Source organism: Talpa europaea (genome assembly GCF_964194135.1).
Source record: "Talpa europaea genome assembly, chromosome: 2".
NCBI classification, from domain to species: domain Eukaryota; kingdom Metazoa; phylum Chordata; class Mammalia; order Eulipotyphla; family Talpidae; genus Talpa; species Talpa europaea.
In genome coordinates, this window is record NC_140068.1 from 143,683,695 (window position 1) to 143,702,125 (window position 18,431).

General features: G+C 42.1%; 1 protein-coding gene across 3 annotated transcripts in view; it reads left to right on the forward strand.

Annotated features, from left to right (window-relative positions):
* RIPOR2 (RHO family interacting cell polarization regulator 2) overlaps positions 1–18,431 on the forward strand; it is a gene marked incomplete at both ends in the record, with an annotated part of 214,105 nt that overhangs the window by 193,908 nt on the left and 1,766 nt on the right. For all 3 annotated transcript variants that reach the window (XM_084228464.1, XM_084228465.1, XM_084228466.1), the window contains 6 exons: positions 3,491–3,626; positions 4,877–5,038; positions 6,643–6,801; positions 9,654–9,856; positions 12,080–12,163; positions 16,021–16,111. In XM_084228464.1, the coding sequence (XP_084084590.1) occupies positions 3,491–3,626; positions 4,877–5,038; positions 6,643–6,801; positions 9,654–9,856; positions 12,080–12,163; positions 16,021–16,111 (835 nt within the window). The remainder of the gene's footprint in view (positions 1–3,490; positions 3,627–4,876; positions 5,039–6,642; positions 6,802–9,653; positions 9,857–12,079; positions 12,164–16,020; positions 16,112–18,431) is intronic.

Genomic DNA, 18,431 nt, shown 5'->3' on the forward strand with positions numbered 1-18,431 from the left:
GCTCTTTTTTTTAAACCTTTTTTTATGCATACAAGAACTGGGGTACAGACCAGAGGTGCGGGGGTGAGAAGATTCACCAGAGACAGAGTGGGAAACAGAACAGCCAGACCGACTGAAATACACTGCTAAGGGGAGCAGCCGGTGAGCCAGGAGAGGTCTCCTGTGCCGTGTGGGTAGCTCCCTGGCCAGGGATCGAACTCGTGCTACAGTGGCTGCAGATAGCTTCACAGGGCTGTGCTTAACCCCTTGCGCCACCAGGGAGACCCGGCTTCCTTTTCTTAGTCTTGTCAGGGACATGAGAATTCAGGAAGTAAGAACAGTGCAACAGTGGGGCAAGTATTTTGAAATTCTTTTGTTGCACAAAGGATTTCAGCTACCTCAAACAAAGCATTTTCCCCCAAGAAGCTATGTAAATGCTTCTTTTTCCAGTTGCTTGTCTTCTCCCAATGTTCTCTTCCCAGCTTCTGGTTAAGTAGGGAGTAAAAAAAGAATGTGAAAGCAAATGTATAATGGAGGGCCTCCCTGGTGGCGCAAGGGGTTAAGCACATCACTGTGAAGCTATCCCAGCCTCTGCAGCATGAGTTTGATGCCCAGCCAGAGAGCTGACCCACATGGCACAGCAGACCTCTCCTGGCTCACCCACTGCTCCCCTCAGCAGTGTATTTCAGCGGATCTGCCTGTTCTGCTCCCCACTCTATCTCTGGTGAATCCCCTCACCCCCGCCACCTCTGGCCTGAACCCCAGTTCTTATTTGCATAAATAAATCTTTTTTAAAAATGTTCAGGGGCCTCCCCGTTGGCACAGCAGGTAGAGTGCCACCCTCTGAAGCTGTCTGCAGCCTCTGCAGCGTGGGTTCAATCCTGGCCAGTGAGAATCCCTCATGGCATGGCAGACCTCTCCTGGCTCACCTGCTGCTCCCCTCAGCAGTGTATTTCAGTCAGTCTGCCTGTTCTGCTCCCTGCTCTGCCTCTGGTGACTCCTCTCACCCTCCCGCATCTCTGGCCTGTACCCCAGCTCTTGTATAAAAATAAATAAATCAGGGGTATGGATCAGGCAAGAGGGCTGCAAGGGCAGGAATTACCTTGCTAAGGCTTGGGACCAGCTGGAGGACAAGAGGCAGGGTGAGGAGGAAGGGATGTTCGGAGGCCAGGAGAGGGGCCTCATTGGCACCATTCTTATGATGAGAGCTAGAAGAATGTGGTCCCTGGATAAGGAACCCCCAAAGTAACTTCAGACCCCTTATGTGCTAGGGGAAATTGGCTGGTAATTATGACTCTTGTCCCCTGGTTGACCAATACCCCAGCTGACCTCTTCTGTTAAGTTTGGATTTACAGTTCATGATATTGTCTACTAGTGTCGCAGAAGGTACAATATATTTTTCTGACTGAAATGAGCAAGAATTGTTGTTTAGATATGCTTTCTTCACCAACTCTTCGGATGAGATGTTTTTCATCGTTCTTTGGTCTTACCGAACCCCATACTGTGCTGGGCAAATTGCTTGTTTGTGTGGTTTTTTTTTTGTTTGTTTGTTTTAAAGATTTATTTATTTATTTATTTATACAGTCACTGGGTACAGTCAGAAGTGCGGGAGGGTGAGAGAATTCACCAGAGCCAGAGCAGGGACAGAACAGGCAGAAGGACCGAAGTACACTGCTGAGGGTTGCAGCGGGCGGCAGGAGAGGTCTGCACGCCATGTGGGACCCTCCTCCGGTGGCCGGGGAGCAGCCGGGGATCGAACCGGCGCTGCAGAGGCTCTGGGCCGCTTCACAACCCAGCGCTCAACCGCTGCGCCACTGGGGAGGACCTTGTTTGTGTTTTTTGAGGTAAAACTCTTAATTTTATGAGATAAGAGAGAATTCTCTTTCACAAAGAAGTGAATCTTGTCCCTAAGGACTGATTGATATACAATAACCAGCCCCATGCTTATCCCTGACATAAGGCCGTGGTCGTAACAACTCAATTGGGGACAAAAATCAGCACTAGAAAAACCAAAAACATAAAGATGTAGAATGAAGAAATAAGGATTACCAACTTCATTATAATTCCCATCCTTGCCTAGATCAAGTGTATTCATTCATTTGGCCTACAAATAGGCATTCCATATGTCTGGATTATGTTTAAAAGCAAGTCGCTCATTTCTAATATACTTACATGAAATGTGTTAGTACATCACTGTTGCCCTCAACTTTTGAATTGGAAAATTCTATTTGTTTTGGAATCCAAATGATTTAGAGATTATAGGCGGGTACTTCAGGTCTGCAATCTGTATCCACACTTAGTGAGTGACTGTGACAGGTCTCTGAGAGACACAGAAAGGACTAGAACCTTTCAGTAGCAACTGACTTCTGTCCTTTTCTCTCTCAGGCCCTTGATCATGATTGTTACCTGCACACAAGTGGAATCACTTAGTGTCTAGAGACTTTGGGAAGGTTACTTCTCTGTGCCTCAGTTTTCTCATCATTATAGTAGTAGCTCCATAGTACCCACCTCACATGTACTAATGCCTGTTGGGGCACTGGATCAGTGCCTGATACTTAATAAGCTCTTGTTATTTATGATGAAAGACCTTTAATTATATCTATCACTGTCACATAGCATGCTCTTAATTTTCAGCTTGAAAAATAAATCCATGGTGTGAAAAATTATTGCACTTGTAAACTAAATCTTTTTTCTATTTACACACTGATATTCAGACTAAATATACCCTTCAAGTTACAGAGGATTCAGAGATTTACAATATAATAGTTCTTCAACTAATATCATCTTGCTCATTGTGTGTTGTTATAACATTGATGAAAAGAAAAATCCCAGGGCCTCCCTGGTGGTGCAAGGGGTTAAGCACCTCACTATGAAGCAATCTGCAGCCTCTGCAGCACAAGTTTGATCCCCAGTCGGCCAAGGAGCAACCCATATGGTGCAGCAGACTCTCCTGACTCGCCCGCTGCTCCCCTCAGCAGTGTACTTCAGACAATCTGCCTGTTCTGTTCCCCACTCTGTCTCTGGTGGATCCTCTCACACACACACCCCCGCATCTCTGGCCTGTACCCCAGCTCTTGTATGCATAAATAAAGAAATCTTTAAAAAAAAAAAAGAAAAGAAAGAAAAATCGCAGACTATGCCAAAGAAAACAATGTTATTCAAGGACTTGGATTCATTAGATGTTTATTGAAAGTCATAGTTTTCCAGAATCTTCCCAGTGAGAATTTCCTGTGTATGAAAGAGAAGACAGCTGAGTAGTAACCTTATAGCTCTCTGACTGAGAACATTCCAGATATTCTATAGGCATGAAAAGGTTTCAACCAAAAAAATTAAATGTCTGACTTCATCAGACATTATAACCAGAAAGGAATGAGGAAGGTTATCTAACTAGAACAAAATCATTGTAGGAATTTATTTAGCATCCCCACTACATTCAGGAAGGATGAGGTTGGAGAGGGAATCTCTGTTGACAACACTGTAATTGAAACCATGAACTTGTTTGTTTTATCAGCAAATTGTTTTCTCAAGCAAAACCCCATTTGTGGCAAAAAATCTCTTAGAGAAGCTTTCTAGGCAAATCCAAGTGATGGAGAAACTCTCAGCTATCAGTGATGAGAACATCGGAAACATCAGTTCTGTCATCGAAGGTAAGCACCTACAAATGACACCCCCATTTCTCTTAATATTTCTCACCATTAGCCCCTTCCTCCATGCACTCTATTCATTTGCTTTGTCAGTATAGAAGAAAAGCATTCTTGGGTCACAGAACAGGGGGGAGTCTCCACGCTGGTGTGGTTCTCATTGACACCACACTTCAGTCTTTGGAATCCAACCAGACACATGACTTTTTCTATAGGGGTCTCTCTTCTGGAAGCCAGGTACTATGGTACAAATAGAACCAGCATCCACCTCAAAGAAAGAGTCTCAAGATTTTCTGCTGGTGTGGTTCCATTTGGAGACAGGTGATTAGGGCTGTTCTTGTGCTATGGAACTGCCTAGGACAGCTCCATAACAGCTGACTGTCAAGTGCTCCCAAGTCCTGCAGGGAAAAGGCCTTTGGGAATCTCTTTGGTGTAGGTGGAGAGCTTGACATGGGGAAAGTGGCTTTGAATGTGTGTGGTCTGGCCACAGGGCTCTTTTGTAGAAAGAGAATGTATGTCATCTGTCTCTTCCAACAGTCATGGGGATAATGGGTACTTGGATCTTCTAGGTTGTCCCTGATGAAGCCTAAAACTCCCTGTGGGTTCTCCCTGTACATTTCTGCCCCCTGCCACCTCCTCCCAGAAGCTGGTGACTTTGGCAGGTGTCAGAGAGTCACAAAAAGGGGTAGGACTTTCAGGCTAAAAGTGACCATGTGTCCTGTCCTCCTCCTGGCCCTCTTCATGATCACAAACACACACACGGTGAAATGTTGAGTGCGAGCTTGCTCCCACAGGGCTCCATGATTTCCATCTGACAGTCAGCCGGGCAGGGTCCAAAAAACTACTCTAGCCACCTACTCTTCATGCTCCATTCCCTTCAGAAAGATCTCCTGAAGTTAGAGTCTCTGATCCTGGATGTTTGGGACTCTAAAATCCCAGGAGATGAGCAGATTGCAGCATCTCCCAAGAGTAAACTTCTGTGTTTCCTATCACTGAAAGCAAACAGCTTTGCTTTTTGCAGCGCCTTCTTTGCTCCCCAGGCTGGGTGGGTTTCTCCTCATAACTTCTTTTGCTCTTCAGACCATCTGCCAACCGCGGAGGAAACTTGTATTTATAATTAAAAAGCACAAACTTAAAAAAAAAAAAAAAGCAGACCCCATGTTGCCTCTCCCATCCCCAGCCCTCCCCAGGGACATCTGTGCATCTGCTTCACCCAAAACCTGATCATGGAGTGGGGGATTGCTCTTCTTTTCTAGCCATACCAGAATTTCACAAAAAGCTGTCTTTGCTGGCATTCTGGACCAAGTGTTGCAGCCCCATCGGTGTCTACCACAGTTCGGCTGACAGAATGATCAAGCAGCTCGAAGCCAGCTTTGCCAGAGCCGTCAACAGAGAGTATCCAGGACTCGCAGACCCAGGTAGTTGAGGGCAGCAGGGAAGACAGGACTTCTGTCCTTCTGTGTGAGAGTAAGCGGGGATGGGGTCTCCCCACACTGTCATGCCTTCCCTTCCAGGTAAGCCTGAATCAGGGGGCTTGCTCTGTAGAGAAAAAACATAGTTCAGTTAAAGCCAAGAAGACCGTCAAACCTGTTTTAATTCAGAATATCAGCAGTAACACTGCATTTGTGTGTTGTTATTTAGAAGTGTCTTCTTTTCTCATTAAAATGTCACCAATAAATGGAATATTACTCAGCAATCAAAAAAGATTTTCTCATGCAATTTGCAGCAACGTGGATGTAGCTGGAAGGGATCATGCTCAGCGAAATAAGCCAGAAAGAAAAAGAAAAATACCGGATGGTCTCACTCATAGCAGGAATATAGAAAACCTAAATAAGGGACCAGGAAAAAGACTAATTACATAAAGAAAAATCAAAATCAACAAGCAACTATAAACGAGACACACTACAGACAGGAGAAAGGGAGTAGAATCAAAACAAGAGGGGTGGGAATTGTATGGGGAATATAACCAAAATGAAAATGCATACATTGTACAAAGATGAAAAAAGATGTAAGAATTATATAAAATAAAATATTTAAAAAAAATGTCACCAATAGGTTTACTCTGGTTCTTTACATTTAGAAGCCCTGGGAAGTGCCCCCTGCTTAATGGTCATTACTCAATCAGTCCCCTGTGGCAGGTGCAAGGGTGAGCAGGCTGCCTCTTCACCAGATCAAACAGCTGTGGAAATGATCCATGTCTGCATTTGTGGAGCAAAATATCTATGAGTCAGACCCCTCCCCCGCCAGGCACTAGGGATAGAGCAGTGAACAGGAGAAGCAAAATGCCTGCCTTTAGCATGTTTTGATTCTGTGGAAGAAGATAGTCCCTAAGTTAATTTTTTAAAATGTCACCAATATGGGAGTATTCAATGGTATAAACACTTTGGAAAAAACTGGTAGCGACCATTGAAACTAAATATAAACCCATCCTCTGATCCAACAGTTCCACTCCTATTGAGATATATGTCCAAAAATAAAGGACCTGTATAAGGTTTGCAGCAACCAAAAATTGGAAATAACTCAGATAGACGCCCATCAACAAGAAAATAAATTATCATCTCTTCATACAATAAGTTATTAACAATTTTTCAAAAGAACATTACTGATAAAGCAACAATTTGGATGAATCTCACCCATACTTTGTTGAGTAAAAAGAAATGGATATAAAACGGACATGTTGTATAATTCCTTTTATAAGAACTTCAAGAATAGGCAAAGCTAATTGATGTGTATAGAAGTCAGATTGTTAATATCTCTGGTGGTAGCAGATGAGAAGCTTTAGACTGAGAAACCATAAGAAAACATTTTGGGGTGCTAGCAGGGTCTGGATCTGGATCCAGGTGGTCTTGCACAGGTGTATATAAAGATCACAAATCACCCAGTGTGCCCTGAAGATTAGTTCACTCCATGTAAAAAAAATAAATAAATAAAGGAATGGTTGGATGGATGAATGAATGAATGAATGAATCTATCTGTAGTCATGTTTCTTAAAAGCGAATTTATATCTTCTCCTCCCACACAGTGTTTCGGACCCTGGTGTCCCAAATTCTGGACCGGGCTGAGCCTCTGCTTTCCTCCAGCCTTTCCTCAGAAGTCATCACTGTTTTCCAGTATTACAATTACTTTACCAGTCACGGTGTGAGCGACCTGGAGAGCTACTTGAATCAGCTGGCCAAGCAAGGTGGGGTGTGTTTTTCTGACACTCTCTGTCATCACTGGTCTTTTGCATCAGTTTTTGTGATGGTGACCTGGACTCACACACCAACAGCTTTGCTAAGATTTGCCTTGTAAATTCCTTCTGGACTTTTATTTATTTTTTAAGATTTATTTATTTATGTATACAAGAACCGGGGTAAGGCCAGAGGGTGGGCAAGAGGATTCACCAGAGACAGAGTGGGGAACAGAATAGGCAGATTGACTGAAATACACTGCTGAGGGGAGCAGTGGGTGAGCCAGGAGAGGTCTGCTGCACCATGTGGGTATCTCCCTGGCCGGGGATTGAACTTGTGCTTCTGTGGCTGCAGATAACTTCATAGGTAGCGTCTTAACCGCTTGCGCCGCTAGGGAGGCCCCCTTCTGGACTTTCAATGTTAGTAAACCCTTCTTAGCAATGAACCAGGGATTCACTCAACATCCTATTCTTTCAATGGTATACTGATCATCCAGTGTATACCACTGACTGGTATCTGGGAAATAATTAAAGACTTCTGTATCGTTTCTTTTCTCCATTGATGTATTTGTCCTCTGTAGGATCAAACCTATAGGCAAAGGTATTTCATGTTGCCCCTTTTGGTGGCATTTTCATAGTAATAAGCAGAAAAGGGTTTTAAAAGAAGGCAAGTGCAGTGACATATTGGGCAGAGAAAGAAGAGAAAAATCAAAAACTAAATCTAAGGCTATATATTTAGGGAGTGGGCCTCCGTGTAGACATGCGGCCATGAAATTCATTATTGCCTCTTCATGTTTTCCTAATTTCTTCAATTATAAGAAATAAAATGAGGGCCTCCCTGGTGGCACAAGGGGTTGAGCACAGCACTGTGAAGCTATCCTATCGGCAGCCTCTGCAGGATCAGTTCGAGTTCTATCCCCAGCTGGCCAGGGAGCTACCCACATAGTGCAGCAGACCTCTCCTGTCTCACTTGCTGCTCCCCTCAGCAGTGTATTTCAGTCAGTCTGCTTGTTCTGTTCCCTGCTCTGTCTCTAGTGAATCCTCTCACCCCCTGCACTTCTGGTCTGTACCCCAGTTCTTGTATGCATAAATAAATAAATCTTTAAAAAAAAAAAAAAAGAAATAAAATGAGCATCTGCCCTGAGTGAAAACCTCTTTAGGAATGGAGCCTAGCAGTAAAAGGTTGGGTTCTGACTTTCAAGTTTGTGTTCTTTAACTCCACCAAGGCCTGACAATGCAGGTGAGGAGGGTGCAAATAAGGTGTGTGCTTTGGGAGCAGACAATTTGGCTCAATACCAGGTAGTGCCAGCATGTCTGGCCCAGCCCAGGGTTAGTCCTTCTCCTTCCTCTAGAACATTAAATCCTGTGAAAACATGACTGGCATGGCAGTTGACATCACAGTGAGAGAAGGAAATTCTTCTTCCAGCCAGCACCACACCATCCGGGAGTGCCCTCACCGATAGTCAAAGCTCAAATAGCGTGCACCCGAGAGAGTATGTCTGGGAGACATTGTATGAGGACCATAGGTCTCGTTATAGTCTTCATTTCTTGAGTCTAAATTTTTCCCAGTCTAAATCAGTTTTCTGAGTCAATTTCTATATTGTTCAATTTATAACAGTGGAGATTGAGGTCTCTAAATCTCTCAGTACAGTCTGGAGGAGGCTATTCATTGATCAGTAGGAATGGAGGATGACAATGGAAAAAAAAAAACCCTAATCTTTATATGTGTTTCTTCTTTTTAATAAAAGGAAAAGCCTTTCATTATTTAAGGAAAATTAGAACACAGAGAGAAGTATAAAGGAAGAAATTGAAATCATCCATTCTCCTACTTCAGATGTTCATATCTTTTTCAGTTCAGTGCGCAGAGCTTTACATTCCAAGACCATGATTACTCATGACAGAATATTATACAGCCTGTTGTTGGTTTTTTTTAATTGGACTTTATCTCCTATGCTGTTAATTCTTTGAAACATTTTTATTAGTTTTATAATATCCTTGCACTTGGGTGTTTGCTAATGTATTTGATTACTATTGAACATTTAAATTGTTTCTATTTATTTAGCGGTTATACATACTATCTCAAAACTTTTCAGTAGGGTGCAGTGTATAAAGCAGTGCAATTATCAGAACATTCACAGCAGGAAAAGAGGAAATAAGGCAAGACGTCTCAGTCATTCACAAACGTGTCCATTAGGGAAAGGACACTGTCCTGTTGACGGGACATGAATTTTAGCTTATATTTTCCATCTATCCTGATCAGACACACTTCCATCATAATGCCTTTGGGACTAGTACATGCCTGTGCTAAATATCTAGTTAGGGATCAGAGTGTATTCCTCAGTCCTGGAACATGGCCAGTTTGTCTAAATGGGACTCAAAATTTTCTATTTTTTAAAATCATATTGTCTGTCTACCCCAACCAACCAACTAGATTCTTCCATCAGAAAGAAAGGAGTTGAAGTGACTCTCAGATAGGATTTTGCCAGACAGGAAGAACACAAAGACAGGGAGACAATGGAGTTTGCTCTATCAAGAGGATTGTTAAAAGTGTGTACTTGTGTTTTATTCACTATTTTTTGCATTTGGCTGCTTCCTTCATTCCTGAGTTATTTTAGCAATAGTCTAAGGTGGACACTTGCTGTAAGTGATTTGCCACTTGCTTTAACATAGTTTCTTGAATACTCTGTCCCTTTTCTCAGTAGTTGGAGATTCAACCTTGATCATATTCAAGTTTTTTATAGCCACTAGGGTCTATTCTTACATAGATAATTTCATATGTACTGGCACCTTCGAGGTTATTTATATTTTCAGTGAGCATGTTACTTTGCTGTTAGAAAGTGAAATCTGTCTTCTCCTCTCTCTAGTTTCCATGATAGAGACTCTGCAATCACTAAGAGAGGAAAAACTGTTACAGGCCATGAGTGACCTCACCCCCAGCAGCCTCCCTGCCCAGCAGGAAGTTCTCAGGACCCTGGCTCTGCTGTTAACTGGAGAGGACAGTGATGTGAGTGAGGCCGTGACACTTTACTTGACAGCAGCCTCCAGAAACCAACATTTCAGGGAAAAGGTAGGGTATGCAGTTGTGGCTGCTGAGCTAGAAGCTTGTTTAAATTTCCTCTAATTCATATTAATCTTTGCCATCTATTGTAAAAATAGTTTTATCCCACTTAATAATAATAGCTACTTTTTCAAACAATGAAAAATGGAGAAATATGCTATCCATAGGTGTTCGGTAAGTCCAACCTCCAAAGAAACCCTTTAATAACTTTCTGTATATTCCTTGTTTTTTTTTTCTGTGTCTCTGCTAGCCTGGATAATTGTTTTTCCTTAAATGAGAGTCTGCTGTTCTGTTTTGTAACAGGGTTTTTAAATGTAATAGATGATGGTTTCCATTCCTTGTGGAGCATACCCCTAGAACTGTTTCCAGTTTGAAGGTCTCAGCAGCCACCGTTTCTTAGGTAGCTGCTCTAAGTCCAGTGGGAAGTGTGTTCTGTGAGGTTGTACATATCTCTGCAGAGCACACGGGAGTGCCGGTGCTTCCCAAGTCAGGGACCAGTCCCCAGGTCTCACTCAAACCAGTGGGGGTTTGGTCCTGGTACTCAAAGTGTCTGTGGCCTAGAAGCCCCCTCAGAAGCTTCCCTTACCAGGGGCAGATGGCCAGGTCTACATCCAGTGCTTCAGCCCTGATGAATCACCATTGTAATGCAAACATGTCCCAGGGAAGAATGATTTGTTACCATTGTTATGCAAACATGCCCAAGGGAAAAATAATTTGAAACCTGGACTATATGCTTTTAGAAAGAATTTTAGAGAAAGTCTTATTTGATGGTTAAACCTTGAAAGCTCTTCAGAGAGTCCATGGGGTAAATGGACAGAGGGAGATAGGAAAGAGTTGTGTGCTAATTTCAGGTTCATCTATGTGGTCATTTTAACAAAGGCTGGCCCCTGTGGTTAAATACTATGACTAGGTGAAGTGGCACCTTTATTATTACTGTAAGTCATAATCACCAAAAAGTGTAAACAATCTAAGTGTCCATCATCTGATGTGTATGGAAAATGTGGTCTATCCCTATGATGGAATATTATTCAGCCATTAAAAAGGAATGAAGTTCTGATACATGCTACAACATGGGTGAAATTTGGAAACATTATGTTAAGCATAGAACAAGACATGAAAGGTTAATTATCATATGATTCTGTCTATATGAAATGTCCAGAATAGGCAAATTCAGAGAGACATACTGGAGGGAGGAAGCAATGGGAATGACAGCTGGTGGTGCAGGAGTTCTTTTGAGGGTAATAAAAATGTTCTAGAATTAGATAGCCATGATGGCTTGGGAGTGTACTAAACACCATTGAATTATCCCCTTTAAAGGGTGAACATTATGTTATGTAAATTACATCTCCAATTTAGAAAATGGAATTCTTCTACAGAAACTGTAGAGAAAGCAGGATGTGTTAACCGTGATTGGGGGTGACCCTCACTGCCTTGTGTGGACCTCATGAGCAATCACCTCAAATGGTTTCAAGTTATTTCATCACACTGCAGTGTCATCAGATTCAGTGTATGCTCATGAAGTACAGAATACCATTCTAGGTGACCTTTGTTTAGTTTCTCTAGAGTCCACAGATAAGTGACATCATCCAGTATTTGTCTTTGTCCCTCTGACTTATTTCGCTTAGCTTAGCATAATCCTCTTCAACTTCTTGTGAAATGGAATACTACTCAGCCATCAAAAAGAAACTCTTGCCATTTGCAGCAACAAGCAACAGAGAAAGTTTAAAGGGCCAGGCAGGGAAGTGGTCTGAGCTGGGGTCATTTGTTCAGGAACTTTGGGGTGTGTTCTCTAATTCGTCTGTCTTTTTATGAGCAGATACAAGAGTCTGCAGACAGAAGGCTGCAGAGTGGGGTCTTGTGTAACAATCAGCAGACAGTCTCCTGTTTCTCTCCTTGTCACAGATTAGGTGAAAACAGGGAGTTGCTGAGTGGGGCTGCACACAGTCACTCACCCAGAATTCACAACATGGCAGTTAGAGATGAGGTGGGGTCTGTTTCATGCAAAGTAGCTTTCATAGAATCAATATATTAACCAGAGAGATAACTCTTAATAACCATGAATTTTAATGGTTTGGTTTTCGCTATAAGGTAGTGCAAAATGTCTTGTTTGATGCTGTTGTAGTTTATCTCAGAGGAAAAATGATACGTGTATCATATATGTATACATGTATAGACACATACCCACAACCAACAAATCCAGATCTTGTTAAGATGTCCCGCCTTCTTTTTCAGGCCTTACTATATTACTGTGAAGCATTAACAAAGACAAACCTCCAGCTGCAGAAGGCAGCCTGCCTGGCCTTGAAAAGCCTGGAGGTAAGTTCAGCCTCAGACACCACCACCTCCCCCATCCTCACCCCAAGACAGTGCAGCTTTGAGGGAGACTAAGCCAAATGCATAGAGCCATTGTCTTTCCCTATATACTTGGAAGTAACTATTTTAACAGCTCCTCTTATGTCATTTTCACCATATATTAGTTTGGGGGTTATTTTGGAGGGGAAGGCATAACATTTATTTGACACTAGTGGTTAGTTTTCATCCACATTGACTGTAGATTTTTGCAAGTGGTGACAGGTATATAGGTAACCAGCTTGTACACCTTGCTTAGAGAATCTTCATCCTTATTACATGTTCTGGATAACTGCACGACATGCCTCGTGAAGCATACTCCATGGATTCAATTGTGAATGTTGGTGGTGTGTTCTCTGCTCACTGTCTCATTGATGGCACAATGGCCCTTCTTCTCCCCACCCTTCTTTGTGGGGGCCCTTCTGTTGGGCCCAGATGAGAAAGGAAAGCTTTGCTGTGTATAAGTTTGTGAGCCCTTTTTTTTTTAAAAAATTTATTTATGCATGCAAGAACTGGGGTGAAGGCCAGAGGTGTGGGGGTGAGAGGATTCACCAGAGACAGAGTGGGGAGCAGAACAGGCAGATTGACTGAAATACACTGCTGAGGGGAGCAGCAGGAGAGACAGGAGAGGTCTGCTGCGCCATGTGGGCAGCTCCCTGGCCGGCCAGGGGGTCAAACTCGTGTACTTGTGCTGCAGAAGCCATGGACAGCTTCACAGTGCCACCAGGGAGGCCCCCTTTTTATCTGTGAACAGTAATTACATGTGACTTTGTTTTATTAATGTCGATAAGTTACAGTTGCCCATAGAAATCATTTAGCTTCTGGGTCAGCATTAGAAAAGTACATCTTATCCCAAAAGAGATATCAATTTTTATTATTTGCAAAAAAAAAAAAAAGCAGCCAAAAAAAATTTTGAATTTCCCTGTGCCAACAAACTCCATGATCCTTCCGCAGCCACTGCTTTCATTAAGCAGCTCAGCCATCTTCATTGTGGCAGAGGGAGGAGTTAGTGAGACAGCCAAATGTCAATGAAAGAAATAAAGGGCTGGAAATTGCCAGCATTCAAGAGTCGACTCTTCCATAGTCAAAATTTAATGTTTGACACCTACCTTAACTCAAAAAGTAAGATTATTCAGGCTTGGGCACACTTCAGATTTTGCTAAAATCTTGCATGGACCGATGGGAGGAAGGGCAGGAGCCCATAGCCTTATGGGACAGGAAGGGATTAACACCTCCAAAGAAAAATTTAGTCACCTGTGAAGGACAGGTGCATGTAAGAGCTGGGGCCAGAGATATGGGTGGTGAGAGGATTCACCAGAGACAGAGTGGGAGCAGAACAGTCAGACTGATGAAATACACTGCTGAGGGGAGCAGCGGGCGAGCCAGGAGAGGTCTGCTGTGCCATATGGGTAGCTCCCTGGCTGGCCGGGGATCGAACTCGTGCTGCAGAGGCTGCGAATTGCTTCATAGTACAGTGCTTAACCCCCTGCACCACCAGGGAGGCCCAAGGAAAAGAGTTCTGGGAAATTTTGTCTTCTTGTTACTTGGCCAAAAAAGCCCACAGTGATGGCTGTTTATTTGAGTGCTGTCCTAGCATATCAGTGAGATGACTTCCTACCAGCTTCTCTGCTTCTTTAGAATCTGAACTCCCTTCAGTCATTGTCTCCACAGCAGTTAGCGTTCATAGTAAATACAAATTCTGCTTAAAATCCTTGTGTGGCTTTCCATGGGCTTAGAATGAATTATGTAACCTTTCTCATGGCTTGTTAGGCCTTCCTTGTTATGGCCATCCTACAGGCTATTCCCCTTGCCTAGAATTTTTCCCTTCCCCATACCCCCAGCTATGTGCATCAACTTGGCTAACTCCCATAAGATATCGCTTCCTCCATGCAGATTTCTCTGATCAAATCCGGACTGCGTTTCCCAGTGATGCTCTGTCCAAGTACCCTCACTCAGCTTCTTGTTCATGATAATAATTACTTAGTTAAGAGTCTTTTCACAGGACTCTAAACTCTTGAGGGCCAGGACCATGTCTGGTTTGTCGCTGGTTCTTGCATGCCTGGACTACATGGTTAAGAATGCTTAATAAATGTCTCCTCCTCCATCTTAGTATGTAAGCTAAATATTAGGAGCCATTAAATGAGAGCTAATTGGGAAGCAGTGGGATACACAGAAAGGAACTAGGAGAAGCAGATTTGCTCTGGAAAAGTAGGCCAGTCCCTCTACTTCTCTGTGAAACGAGAATTCAGCAGGTCATTAGAGCTTCCCCTAGTACCAACACTGGGTCCATTCCCAGGAAATTCTAGAATCTGGAGTGGTGTGAAGGAATCTGTGCTTTCATTTATTGATTGATTTTTTTTTCAGTGATTTTAATAACTTCACTAAGGGATGAACTCATGGCCTCAAATCAGTTTTAGAATGTGTTCACCCCCTAAAAATATCCTTCATACCTATTTAAAATTGCTCTCTATTCTTAGCCCAGCCTCAGAAAACAACTAATTTCATTTCTTTCTTGATAAACTTGTCTTTTCTGTAAATTTTACTTAAAATAGTGTTTATACCACACAGATTCTTGTGCCTGACTTGTTGCCCTCCACAGGATGTTTTCAAGGTTCTATGAGGTACTGTGCCTCACTAGCTTGTTCTCAGCTATGTAGTATTCTAGTATATGGATCTCACCTGTTTTGTCCATTTACCAAGAAGTGGAGATTTAGATTGTTTCCATTTTTTGACTACTACACATAACATTCCTAGGAACATTGGTGCTGTAGAATTTGTATAGATCTATGTTGGGGCACTGGAGGTGGCCAAGGTATGAAAGTATACATTTGTAGAGTTTTGACTCTCTAATCCACGGAGCAGATACGAAGATGTAACCCTACTTTACTTCAATATACATAATATGGGGGGGGTACCGACACTATACAAAGATCTGAAAAAAATACACATCTGATAAAAATTTCCTATGCCTCAATAATAAGATAAACAGCACAATCAAAAAATGGACAAAATACATGATTTAAGATATCACTGATAAAGATTCACGAATGGTTAATAAGGAGACATGAAAAGATAACATCATCGGTGACTAGGGCAACACAATTTTAAGTAAAAAATCATTTTTCAATTCCTAAAATGACTGATAAGACAGGACAATTGTTGAGGCTATAGAAAAATGGGAACACATATACTGCTGCTGGGAAAGTAAAATGATCCAGTCATTTTGCAAAATATTAGGTTTCTCGAAGATTCAAATGCAAAACTGCCATGCCACCCAGATATTCCTATTTTAGCTATATACCTCAGAGGAAGGAATCTGTGCTTTGGTAAGAGCATCCAGGGCCTTGATGCTGCTGACAAGATGGTCCTTTAAGTGTGAAAGCCTCAGGTCCCAAACATTGGAGGAAGGCTGCCTGTCACAAGGTCACTTACCCTTTCCAAGTCAGCTGGGATAGAAAGTAGTCATTATAAATGATCGATACCCAGCCCCATCTGGAGTCACAGCTCTAAGCATGTCTGGCTTAGAGCTCCCCAGGGGGTCAACTGAGTCCCTGGTGAGGTTGCACCACAGCCCAGCTGCATATTCTACCCAATTCTGCTTTCTTTATTTCCCCTCTAGTGTAGATCCCAAGAGCACCACTAATAAATTTCCTATATTTGCAAATAATAATAAAAGAGGTGCCTACGTGCTCCTGACACTCAGCTAGATTTGGGGGCCCCTGGGTAAGATGGCTTCTAAAACCCCTACCAGCTATGAGATTCTAAGTCTCATGTTCCTCCAGAAATAAATGTCAAGATGCAATTTGAATATTTTCTCTCCTTAGGCTACTGAAAGCATTAAGATGCTGGTGACGTTGTGTCAGTCCGATACTGAAGAAATCAGAAATGTGGCCTCAGAAACTCTGTTGTCTCTTGGTGAGTTGCTGTTTTCTGCATGATTGCTTACCTATGATGCTCTGGAAGGGAATGGTAAGGAAGAGATTCATGTGCACTGTCTTAGCAATTTCCTCCTATAGGCTGTCTGCTCACACTTATGGGCATACCACACAAAGTATGAGGAACTGGTCAGTTTCCACATCACCCCAACTCCTTGTTCTAATTATCTGGGTGTTGAGGGTGAGGGTTACTCTCTGGAGGCTTTCTAAATGTGTTCATCAGTCTGAGCACTATTTGGAATCAAGAACATAGATGTAAACCATAAAGCAGAGGCAAGAGTTAGGAGTCAAGGTGGGATTGCCAGGTAGGAGGCGGCCCTACCTGAAGGACAAGGATTGGCTGAGCTTCCCACACACATTCCCCAGAAAATCATCCAGCTACTATCACCTCACCTTGACTCTCAGGCTAACTGGACCACAGCATTTATTTTATCCTGTAATATCCAAATTATCTTCTCCTTCACTTCACTTTATAAAGATTCATGCCCAGCAATTTTCATATTTTTATTTTAGGGTGGAGTTGGGAGACTATAGAGAGGCTTTTTAAATTCTGCATAAAAAAAATATGAAGAGTAGTTACAGTTTTACTGTTGCAAGACGGTCTTAGAGTATAAAATCTATGCTCCTGAAAGTCCTCTCATGTAATCCAGTCAATAATACTAGTTGGAAGAAAGCCAATTTAGTTTGACTTTCGTAGTTAAATAATGTAAGAGAGACGCTCATAGCATTTAAAATCACCGTGAAAATCACATTCATTGTTAAGCGTTTTCTTACAGTTATCAGTTTAGTAAGACTTCATTCTGCTATTGACTATATCATTCCATGCACAGAAATTGTAACCAGCATTTGTTTGCTTAAAGGATAAAACAGTTATTCCTTGTGGTTGTTTTAGGTGTAGAGCTTATTTAATTCCCTAAAAATGTGCCCAGGGTGTTACTAGTTTGAGCTTCTTTTATTCAGAATGACAATGTTCATTTTATTCAGAAATGACAATGAAGGTAAGTCATAAGCTTACAAAGCGTGGCTAACACTGCTTAATTTTGAGTAGTAATCATTTGTATTTAAATAGCCATGTGAAACTGTAGCTATTATATAGGACAGAACAGTCCTCACCATGGCTACAGCCACCTCATTGCATCCCAGCTGGACCCCAATCCTGATGGTAGCCACACTGACACCACCCCCAAAGCTTGAGCTCTCTCTCCTCCAACACCCTTCCTGCTTAGCTGGGATGTAAAGGACCAGCAGGGGAGCCAAAGTCTGCTGGTTTTCAAAGCCCAGTGAAAATTCCATGTTAGTAAAAGCAAGAGACCCTGAGAACTTTACTCTGGTTGTGTCTCTGTACAGCAACCATAGAGACCTTGTTCTGTGCCAGGCTCTGTTTAGAGGTATTTGCAAGGGGTAGCTCACTTAATGCTCCATGAACTTCATGGGGGAGGAAGCACAGTTAGTTTCATTTTACAGAAAGGCATGTTGAGGTATGCTGACATGTTATGCCTTACCCATCCACATGGAGATGGAATCTTGACCCTCTAGCATCCTAGACTGTGGGGATCCTGAGGAAATTACCTCTAAATTGGAATCTATCCATGAGCCAATTAGGAACTGGGCTAATACTTGTGGTTTTTAAAATAGTGTTTGTTAGCCAAAGCATTCCCAGGAAAGGTGGTGTTTTCATGTCTTATATATCAGGGTTGGGCATAAGTATTTTGTTTCAAATAAAGGTTGTACTCCAAAGTAATAAAAAGCTGAAAGTTACTAAATAGGAAAAACATAGGATTTCTCTCAGAAAGTCAAGGCATAGGGAAACAATCAACATGCATCTCTAAAAACTAACAACTTTTGCTAATAGAAGAGTTTACTACAAAGATTTTTCAAATATAGGCAAAAGTGCTTTTGTATCTGCTATATTTCTGAAAAAATTAAATGAACCACTCCTCTTCCCCAAGAAAAGAAACACCCAGACTTTTGTTTTTATTAGCTTGTGTTTGCAGAGACTAAAATATATTATAAAATCCATGCGTACACTTCTTTTCTAAAACCCATTGATATCGACATATCTAGTTTTTCCTAAACCTTTTTTTCATTTTCATTTTTCTTCACAATGAACTTCTGATCGAATATAGTGAAGCATTTCCATGTTATCTCATTTGTGTTAATGTATAAAAGCCTGCTTCTTAGCATCAGTAGTGCCTGAATTCGTTTCTCTATTTTTTTTTAATTTTTTTGTGTAGAAGAACAGGGGTGCAGGCCAGAGGTGCGGGGAATGAGGGGATTTACCAGAGACAAAGTGGGGAACA